General features: G+C 35.8%; 1 protein-coding gene across 8 annotated transcripts in view; it reads left to right on the top strand.

Moving 5' to 3' along the window:
* The window catches only part of stan (Protocadherin-like wing polarity protein stan), a 78262-nt gene extending 69044 nt beyond the window's left edge, over window positions 1-9218 (top strand). For 2 of the 8 annotated variants that reach the window (XM_089471695.1, XM_089471696.1), the window contains 2 exons: window positions 131-2035; window positions 3251-9218. In XM_089471695.1, coding sequence (XP_089327821.1) covers window positions 131-2035; window positions 3251-3479 — 2134 coding nt within the window. In that variant the 3' untranslated portion in view covers window positions 3480-9218. Of the gene's footprint in view, window positions 1-130; window positions 2036-2912 lie in introns of all 8 variants that reach the window. The other 6 variants (XR_016270588.1, XR_016270587.1, XR_016270586.1 and 3 more) reach the window with 6 other exon arrangements.
* Window positions 9219-10985: the final 1767 nt, after the last annotated feature.

Below are 10985 nucleotides of genomic sequence, written 5' to 3'. Positions count from 1 at the left end.
TATGCTGCAGATCTTATTCAAGATCAGAGAAAACATTCCAAGCAGAGCGCGAATCATTTATTTTATTTTTATTTTTAACTATTTACCATCATATTTATATCAAATCTAATATCTAACCTGCTTCCCTCAGCTGCTGGCTGTCCGTGTACGAGCCCGTCGTTTGGTGGCTGGTGGGTCCCATTGCTGGCATGTCGGTGGTGAATCTGCTCATACTGTTCGTGTCGGTAAAGGCGGCCTTTACGCTGAAGGATCACGTGCTCGGCTTTGGCAATCTGCGCACACTGCTCTGGCTGTCGGTCGTCTCGCTGCCTCTGATGGGCGTGATGTGGGTGCTGGCGGTGCTGGCCGCCTCGGAGCACTCACAGCTGCTGAGTCTGCTGCTCTCCGGGGTAGTGCTGCTCCATGCGCTCTTCTGCTTGATCGGCTACTGCATCATCAATAAGCGAGTGCGCGAGAATCTGCAGCGCACCTGCCTGCGCTGCATGGGCCGCAAGGTGCCGCTGCTGGACTCCTCCATGGTGGTCAGCAACAGTTCGCACAATGTGAATGGAGCGGCTAGGCCCAGCACCTTCCTGGCGGGCAACTACGACACTGCTCGACGGAATATCGGCATCAGTGCCTCCAGCACCACATCGCGCAGCACCGCCAAGACCAGCTCCAGTCCGTACAGCGATGGGCAGCTGCGGCAGACGTCGACCTCCACCTCGAACTACAACTCGGCCAGCGATGCGCCCAGTTTCCTGCGTGGCTTCGAGTCCTCCACCACGGGACGCACGCGCAGCGAGGAGAAGACGCGCCGGCAGCGCAAAGACTCTGACTCGGGCTCCGAGACGGACGGACGCTCACTGGAGCTGGCCTCCAGTCACTCCAGCGACGACGATGAGTCTCGTACGGCTCGCTCCTCCGGCACACATCGCAGCACCGCTGTTAGCTCCACGCCCGCCTACCTGCCCAACATAACGGAGCATGTGCAGGCCACCACGCCACCCGAGCTGAATGTGGTGCAGAGTCCCCAGCTGTTCCCCAGCGTCAACAAGCCCGTCTATGCGCCGCGCTGGTCCAGCCAGCTGCCGGACGCGTATCTGCAGTCGCCTCCGAATATCGGGAGGTGGTCGCAGGACACCGGCTCGGACAATGAGCACGTGCATGGCCAGAAGATGACCATATCGCCGAATCCGCTGCCCAATCCCGATCTCACCGACACCAGCTACATGCAGCAGCACCACAACAAGATCAACATGACGCCCTCGATACTGGAGAACATCCGGGATGCACGCGACGGCTACGAGGACAGCCTGTACGGGCGGCGTAACGACTATGCGGATAAATACGGCTCGTATAAGCCGCCGAGCCACTACGGCAGCGAGAAGGACTATCCGGGCGGCGGTGCTGGTGGCGGTGCGAGTGGCTCCCAGACCATCGGCCATTTGCGCAGCTTCCATCCGGATGCGGCCTATCTGAGTGACAATATCTACGACAAGCAGCGCACGCTGGGCAGCGGCTACCTGGGCGCCAAGTCCGAGTCGCCTTACCTATCCAAAGACCGCATCACGCCGGACATCTACGGCTCACGCGACGGACACTACAGCCTGAAGCGGCAGCCCGCCTTTGCCACCGACTCGCTGCACTCGGTCCACTCGCTGCTCAAGAACGACTACCACCAGCAGCAGCAGCAACAGCAACAGCAGCAGCAGCAGCAGGCGGATCGCCTGTCGGAGGGCTCGGATAAGAACGGCTATCACTTTCCCTACACCGCCGAGGAGGATCATCTGCAGCAGCAGGCGCGCAAGCTGAGCGCCAGCCACGGGCAGCCGCCGTCGCTGCACGGCTCCCAGCAGCTGCATCTCCAGATGCATCCGCATGCGGCGCTGGTCAACGACATGAACAATCCGGGTCTGCTGGCGCGGCACACGCTCGCCGGCAGCGTCGTCGGCGGCGGCAGCTCGCGGCACAGCTCGCGCGCCTCCTCGCCGCCCTCGAACATGGTGGCGCCCATGCAACCGCTGGGTCCGCTCGCCAGCATCACGGACACTGAGTGAGTAATCCTTAACCAATCACGTTTCGCTTTTACTTGGTTTTCCTTTCGGTTTTATTTCGTTTTTCTTTTATTATTCATTTTAATTTGGTTTCATTTCGCTTACGGTTTTTGGTTGAACTTAAAGTTGCCTTCGGTGTGTCCTCCTATATCTAAATACATAAACAAATATAATCACATATATATGTACGTATGTCGAGAAGAGTTTCTCTTTGTTGCGGCTAGTCCACATACACACAACACGTAATTAGTCCGCTTTGTACTCCAATCGCCGTACAATCCAGTTTGAGTTACATATCCAACCGAGCATAATCGTACTCATCGTACCCGTACTCAAGCTCCTACTCATACTCAAACTCATACTCATACGCATACTCATACCCGTATTCGTATTCGCATTCGTACTCATATTCCTATTCATATTGGTATATGTATTCATCGCATTTGTCTAGCAATTTGTGCGGTTCGTTTCATTTCGTTTAGTTAGCAGTTCAAGCTTTCTTTTCGATTGTCTTCTTTAATTCATTATTCGTTTCAACGTTTTTATTCCATTTTAATCTGTGCTCTTTTGTTTCAAATTCTCTTTGCTTTATGGCATACAAAAACCACATGAAAACACACACACATATACAACTACACACATACACATAAACAAAAAAAAAAAAAAGAAGATATATCTAAAAAAAAATCGTATTCCTTGTATTTTTTCCCGCCCTCCGCCTTGCCCTCATGTGTTTATCAAAACTACAATGAAAACTACAAACAATGCAAATGAATATGATCCGAATCTGAACACACACATACACACATGAATACATTCACTCACACACACACACACACACATGCACATTCACACACTTATAATTGAAACTTTCAGCTGGTCCTGGGAACGTTTGAAGCAAATCTAATTTGACTATCTTTCACTTCTCTATTCTCTTCAACTTGCTCTCTCTTTCTCTCTCTCTCACACACACACACACATGCTCTCTCGCTCTAACTCTCTACTGCTTTGTACTTTGTTGAATATAACAACAATTGACATACACTCACAAACACTCACATACACTCACCCATAAACTCACACACACACACACACATACGCATTGCATAACAATGGCGGCCAATTGCGTCTTACTTGAACAACAACAACAACTCAAAACAACAACAACAAACACTGACTACTCGCTAAAACAACAACAACAACAACAACAACAGCTCCGAGGTAAACCACAAACGAATTGCATTTTCCATATATTTCAAATATCATTCGTATTACAGCGTCTCACAATTTCATTTTCATTTTCCATTTTCATTTAAGTTTTCTATTCGCATTTTCCTATCATTTTTTCTTGTGGTTGTATATAAAATTGAGATTTATTTTCATTTAACTTTTCTTGCCTTTTTTTTTGTGTTTAGTAATCAATTGAAATTTTATTGCACTTAACACTTTACACACAAAAAAAAAAAAAAAAAAAAAAAAAAAAAAACAAGAAATAAATGAATAAAAATTTGTGTCTTTCGATTTAATGCGTGTAAATAAAATGCAAATTGATGTGCGCTCAATTTAATTCGAAATTAATTGTAAATAAGAAAATCGAATTAAAATACAATATACAAATCAATTGTTTATTTTGCTTTTACACTTAATTTGTTGTTATTGATTTTGATTTTTGTAATTTTGCAATTTGAATGCATTTCATTATTTTTAACAAAAAAAAAAAAAAAAAAAAAAAAAAAAAACAAATGTATTTAACAAGTTTCTGTGTGGCATCAATCATTGAAATTCATTTACTTTGCAACAATCACAAACAACAACACTGCCATAACAACAACAACAACAATAACAACAACATTTTCACAGTACGACATTGTTTGGCTGCAACGCAGGCAGCAGAGGCAGCATTATCCTTGGTCGCTAACAATATGGTATCAGGATATGTACATAATTAATACCAATTCAATTAATAGAACCGAAAAACAAATACAACTAGAGTTTGCACCAGTTTTGAATTGTTAATTAAAACTGTTTAAAAATATAAATAAATTATCACAATGCCTAAAGCTATGTACAGAGGGCGTATACTTAATATGGCTAGAAATTATAACCCTCACTAGGCGTATACTTAATATGACTTATGGAAATATTTATAAAAGAAATATTGTATATAATATATAGAAAAGAAACTTCGGCTTGACGAGGTTAAAATATTCTTGCAGCTAGAGTATAGAATATATTGGTTGCTTTGCGACGTTTGTCTGGAAAATATTGTAGTTTGGAAAATTATAAATAATATGGCAAGCCCAGGGATAAAAAAATTTAATAATAAAAAATACGAAAATTTTATCAAATTTGTCTGATTTTGAGCTGGAAATAAAAAATATATTGAAAATAAAAAAATTAATAATAAAATAAAAATAAAAATAAATAAATAAAAAATTTAATAAAAAATGGAGAATTCACCAGACTTTTATGTAGCTCTGCACTGGGCCATTAATGGCCATTGAAAATAATGTATATATAGCTAATCTTCATATGAACTATCCAAGAAATTATATACCACTTTGCTCATATGAATTACTAATAATAATAAATTAAAGCTCTCAAATAATTTCCAACCGTCTTACCCACTACGCCCTCTTCCCGAAATCAGCCGATTAAATCATACCCAAACGATCTTGCTCTGAGCAACAGCCTTCGGTTCTTTTCGTTTTCGTTTTCTGTTGAGCACTTCGGATTGACCTATTCGGCTGACGCTCTTTTAGCGAACATCTTTTAGAGAGCAATACGATGGGCATTCGCCCAATGAGAGACAGTTATACCAATACATAGCCAAAAGACATTTAGCTCTCGTGGTCGGGAAAAAACCAGAGCGGAAAATAAAGTATAAAAGGTTTCTGTCTGATCGCAAATGAAGTCGTTGAAGAGCCGACGTGAACGTTTGATCTCTGAGTTTTCTGTCAAAGTGTGAGTGAAAGACACTAATATGCAGACATCGAAAAATGAGAGCTCTAACGCTATTTCGATTAAAAATTTGATAACTTTGCTGATAACTCATCTCAAACAACTCCAACTGCAAGAATATTTTGTTATTAATTAAAGTACCCAAAATAATTGCCATAAATAACTAACTAGCTAAATAATCTAGCAATAGCTAAACAAACCCCAACATTTTCTATACGATTTATTCATACTAATTATACATAAATATGAAAAGTGTTTTCACTTATTCGAAATACGAAATTTAGCTGACAAAATATTTGGCATATTTTAATTTTGATAAAATTAGCTATTTTAGCCAGCAGCAGCTGTCGGCCATAAATTCAACATAAATACGGCTAACTAGTTGAGACACGCACACACACACAAGAGATTATATAAACACACACATACAAACTCATTCACTCACACACACACACACTCATATATGTATAAATAAAACATTTCACGTAATTTTGCATAAAAACTCAATTTATTTTTCATAAATGTTTATTTTAATTTTTTTTTTTGGCCATTGAAATTAAATCGATTTCAGCTTTTTCGCATGCAATTCGCTAATGTAGTTAAATATGCAAGCATTTATCTATTTAGAGAGCATGCATCTAGCATAATTTAGCCGTTGTACGCAAAATAAATACGACAAATATAAATCCATGTAAATTAATTGAAAACTGAATTAATAAATTTGCGTGAAATCTCTCTCGACACAGGCGGAATATTGATGATGATGAGACTACAGTGTGACGACTGCCACCAGCAGCAAAGCGGCAGCTGCAACAGCAGCTCAAGTTGCAGCAACTGAAGTTGCAACAGCAGCAGCAACGGCAACGGCCACAGCAACAGCAGCAGCAACAACAACAACAGGCGGCAGCAAATCAGTTTGCAACCATCAGACGCAAGCCCCAATTCAAAAGGCAAACTAATTATATTTAAATGAAGCTTGAAACACTTAAATAATTTATTTTATTTGCTGGCCACACAGAAAGAGACAAAGAAACAGACAGACAGACAGACCCACAAATACCCTGTACATACCATAGCAGCAATGCATGCATAAGTATTTACACATACATATACACACACACATATATACATACATATATATAGATATATACATAATATATATTTTTTAGCATTTAATTAATTTATACAAGAAAAAACAACAACTGCAAAAACATATGGCAAAATTTATATATATTCTAATTATATTAATTTATATATATAAATATATAAATTCATATAGTTTAACTCATAATTTCTGCATTTACTTAGCTCCTATGTGTATCATAGTGAATATATACGCATATGTATACATGAATATATACATATATACATGTAAATATATTCATATATATGTTTGTAACTTTATAAATACTTACGTATACTTAATATGTGTATTAAATAAAACTCAGACTGATTTTATGCATTTGTTTTGTGAATTTTCTTATATTTAAGAAATGCTTCAACATGGCTCAACATACACACACACAAACACACACTTACAAACTATCAAATACTTATTAAGAAAGGGTATTCAGCAGTTCAGCTATTCAGAAAATAAATAACTACAGCAAATATATGTATGTACATTATATATATATATATACAACTTATTGACTGTACCCAGATGGCAAATGCAGCTAGGGTATCATATACCCTGTAAAGACATATAAATAAATATATACAAATACAGATTTAAATATATATAAGTTCATTCTATGCAAACAACAATAGAAGAGCAAACATGAGTTCTATTCTTGGATATCCTAAATATAGATATCAAAATATATGCTACAATAAAACATAATCTGAACTAAGCTTCCAGAAATTTGTTATACTTTATGCCCTTACAATAGACCGTTACAGGGTATCCGCAAGTCGCATACAGCTGAACTCTACTGCATCACATATGCATTTCAACTTTTTCCGTTCGTTTTTTTTTTATGATGTTCTCGCCGAGTTTTAGCAAAAATGCAAATGAAACAAAAATTCGTGTGCCTCATAATTCTGTAGAGCTTATTACGCCAAATTAGTTCAAGTTGAGCGCGTTTTAATGCAATGAAATATAAATGCAAAATAAATGCAAAATAAATACAAAAATACAAGAAAAATATGCTAAATGAAATTATTAATTAATTTGCACGCGTTGCCATTTAGTTGGAAATTGAAAGAGTTCTGCAAAAATAAAAACAAACAATTCTAATGAAAGCTTTTCGTTCATTTATTAGATAAACCTAAAGTGAAAATATATAAAATAAATGTACAAAAAAAGAAGACGAATATGAAGCGCATAAATACTACGCACCATGATCAAAATCTATATAAAAAGATATAAACTCTAATACACACACACACACACACATACAGTTAAACATATCCAGCAATAAATGTCTATATAAATATATATTACAAACTGCTTTGAAACACAAATATAAAATATAAAATTAAATTGTAGCTAGCAACAGTTTTTGTGTCTGCGCAAAAATTAAAGAAAAAATAAAGAAAATAATTTGTGTGGCTAAAATACCAAAAGAATTCAATTTAAGCTGCCTGCAACAAATTCTTGATTAACCAGGCGAGAAGCGAAGCGAGAAGCAGCGCAATTGAATGGAAATGACATTCAGTTGAGCTGTTAATATAAAGCAGCAAATGTGAACAATTTGCTGACAAGCGAGAAGCATAGATAAGCTTAGGCAATGGGAAATAGTTTAGACTGTGTCCAATTTATCTCTGCCTTGCTTCTCATATCGCCTCTCGCTGCTGTTCTTCAATGTGAGTTATGCCATTGTTTCAAATTGCTAAACTAAAATTATAAAAATAATAATAACAATATTTATGTGAATTGATATATTTAAATGTACATTTGCAAATACTTAAGCGTATTTAAATAAAATGTGTAAATTATAAAATATATATAAATGGTTTTTTTATTACCTCAGAGAACGAAGACTTTCTCCAACTCTAACTATTACTCCTGATATTATAAAATATATATAACTGTTTTTTTTTTTTTTTTTTTTTTTTTTTTTATTACATCAGAGAACGAAGACTTTGTTGTTGTTTCACCGATTGAAGCTTCGTAAGAATTTATATAAATTATATATTATATAAAGCATAAATTATATGATCATAGACCACAAGTACTCCCGTAACCCACTTGAAATAGTACTCCAGGAATCGCCCTTCGTGAATAAGAATTCTTTCTTTAACGCTCTTCCTAGTGATCCTTTCCCTCCTGATAAATAATGTCATTGTACAACTCAAATAAAACAAAGTTTACCTTTTTTTTTCATATTTTGAATTTTTTTTTTTGTTACGTTTATTCATTTTAATACTTTCAATATTATCCATTATTGTTATTTGTTTGTTTATCATTTATGCACCGAAGGTACACGAATAAATAGTTTATTATTTGTTGTCTAAATTGTTGTTGAATAAACCCAAATACATATGCACATGGTTCACGTATACACAATATATATATACATACATATATAAACACATATACATATATATATATATGCATGTGTGAGTGTGTGTGTGAGTGTATGTGAAGTACTATAAGCATGTTTCTAATACTCGCAGTCGCATATAGATTTATGTATGTATTTATTTGTGTGAGTATGTGTGTGCATGTGGTATGTATGTATGTGTTTGTATATGCACGAAATATTCTCATAAGTATGCATCAGTACATATACATATACATATGTATATATATATATATATATATATATATATATATATATGGTATATATGTATATTAAAAACCATTCTTGTATTCAGTTATTCTTCTTGTATACATTTTCTAATGGGGCATTTCATGTTTATATCTCATTTAAATACTATTATTATTATTATTATTATTATTATGTTTTAATAGTTGAACAAATAATTGTTGATTATGACGAAATAATTATGCAATTCTTCTTCTTCTTCTTCTGCTTTGAGTATACTCGGCTATAATTTAATATTTTGTTCTTTTTTGGATTAGAAATGACAACAATGTAGCGCAAGTTTTTCTTTTCTTTAATTTTATGAAATTTTTAACAATATTTTGTATTTACGTTTTTGTTTTTGTCAGTTTTGTTTGGGCTATAAGCATACATTCACAATATTCGCATAGGGTATACATACATACATATAGAGAGAGAGATAATGCCATTTATCAGTTATCTGATTATAGTAGACAAAAAAACAAACAAACGAACAAACAGTTCAAATCGGATAACGAAGCTGCTGCTACTGCTGCAAAGGCATTCACAATTCTCGTTACACCGAAACAAATACTTTAACATGTATCTGAAAGATACTTTGGTTCAACATGTATCTGAAAGATACTCTTGCTCTGCATCTCGTTGTGCAACCGTATTGTAAATATTCTTTGAGGTGTTGGTGGAGTAGGAGGAGGAGGGGGTATTTATAATACAGCGATATGCCTTTTAATTAATTTCTCAATTGAAACTCTGCAAATTACGAGCAATTTCATATAATTGTTTTTAGTTTTTGTTTTTTCTTTTTCTTTTTTTTTCATTTTCAGCATTACGTTTTAGCTATACAAAATTGTTTTTCATTTTTTACATGCATGTATATATTCTATATGTATATATATTTAATAATATTTATATCTCAAAGTCAGCTGGCATTCACAAAAAATTGATCGATTCTCGTTTAGTAGAAATTCAAATTATTTAAGCAGAAGAAATTGTTTATTTCGTGTGCATATCAAAAATTGAAGTTCAGTTAAGTTTAGTTTAATTTGTAATTCATTTAAATTAAATGCACCGATATCTGTGTGTGTGTGTGTGTGTGTGTGCTTGCTTGTTTTGTTGCACTGTGCAGTCAACGCACGGTGGGTTACAATTCGTTAATTGTCAATTGAAAAATGCTGAAAATATTGATAGCAAAAAAAAAAAAATCAGAAAGTTTTTTTTTTTTTTGTGCGTTGAGAAAGTAAAGGCAGTCTCTCGGTTAACGCTAGATCTGACAGAATATATGTATATATACATACAGTATATAAACAAATATATATGTATATAGTCCATATATAGATCCAGTTAAAATCACGCTCGAACTGGTCTACACAAATAAATTCTCTTCGAAATGAAAATTTTGAGCAAGTAAAACAAAAGTGAAATTTTGGATGCCGTTTCATTTAGAGTTTTTCTTTTTTTGGTTTAGTTTTCTCATATGGTATATGTATATTTATATATGTATAATATTTCATTTCATTTATAATATGCAACACATTAAAATTGTTTAATTTCACTACATAAATACATACATACATAATAATAATTATAATAATGAACTTCATCATCGACTATAGCCTTGCCGTTAATGCATATACAACGCGTACAGTTGTGTATGTGTGTGTGTGTGTGTGAGAGAGTGAGTGTGTGTGTTGCTGTGAAAACTAGTTTGTTCATAATGAATATATAGTATATATATGTATATGTGTGTGTTTGCATTTAATGTTTAATTTCACCAATCCGCTAGCTTTGTGCGTTAATGCTGCTAAATGTTTTCTCATTTCTCTGCAATTTTCTTTCAATTTTCATTTATTGACTGATTTTTCCAAGCTGCCAGCGTATGTACATAGAAAATTGTCAAATGAAACACTCGAGAGGTGTTTGCTTAGCTAACAAAATAAAGGAAAGATCGTCTAAATACTGCTGAGTTCGAGCTTTATGTTTTTAGAGTACAGCGAAAAGGAAATGGGAAAAGTCGTGGAAAATATATTTATTTTTTATATTTATAAATATATATATATATAGCACAAAATTGTGCATATTTAATTAGTGCCCAATTCTATGCCACTTAGACATGAGTTATTGTTATCGTTAACATTATCATTATCGTTATCGGTATCGGTATCGTTTATCGATTGTATTCTTTACACACAACACATTGACGAATTAGCAACATTTCTCAGTAAGCACATTGAAAGTG

The sequence above is a fragment of the Drosophila arizonae genome, chromosome 5, assembly GCF_054131065.1.
Source record: "Drosophila arizonae isolate 15081-1271.41 chromosome 5, UAZ_ARI_1.0, whole genome shotgun sequence".
Taxonomy (NCBI): Eukaryota; Metazoa; Arthropoda; class Insecta; order Diptera; family Drosophilidae; genus Drosophila; species Drosophila arizonae.
The sequence above is the reverse complement of the archived record's forward strand: the minus strand, read 5'-3'. Positions and strand labels throughout refer to the sequence as shown.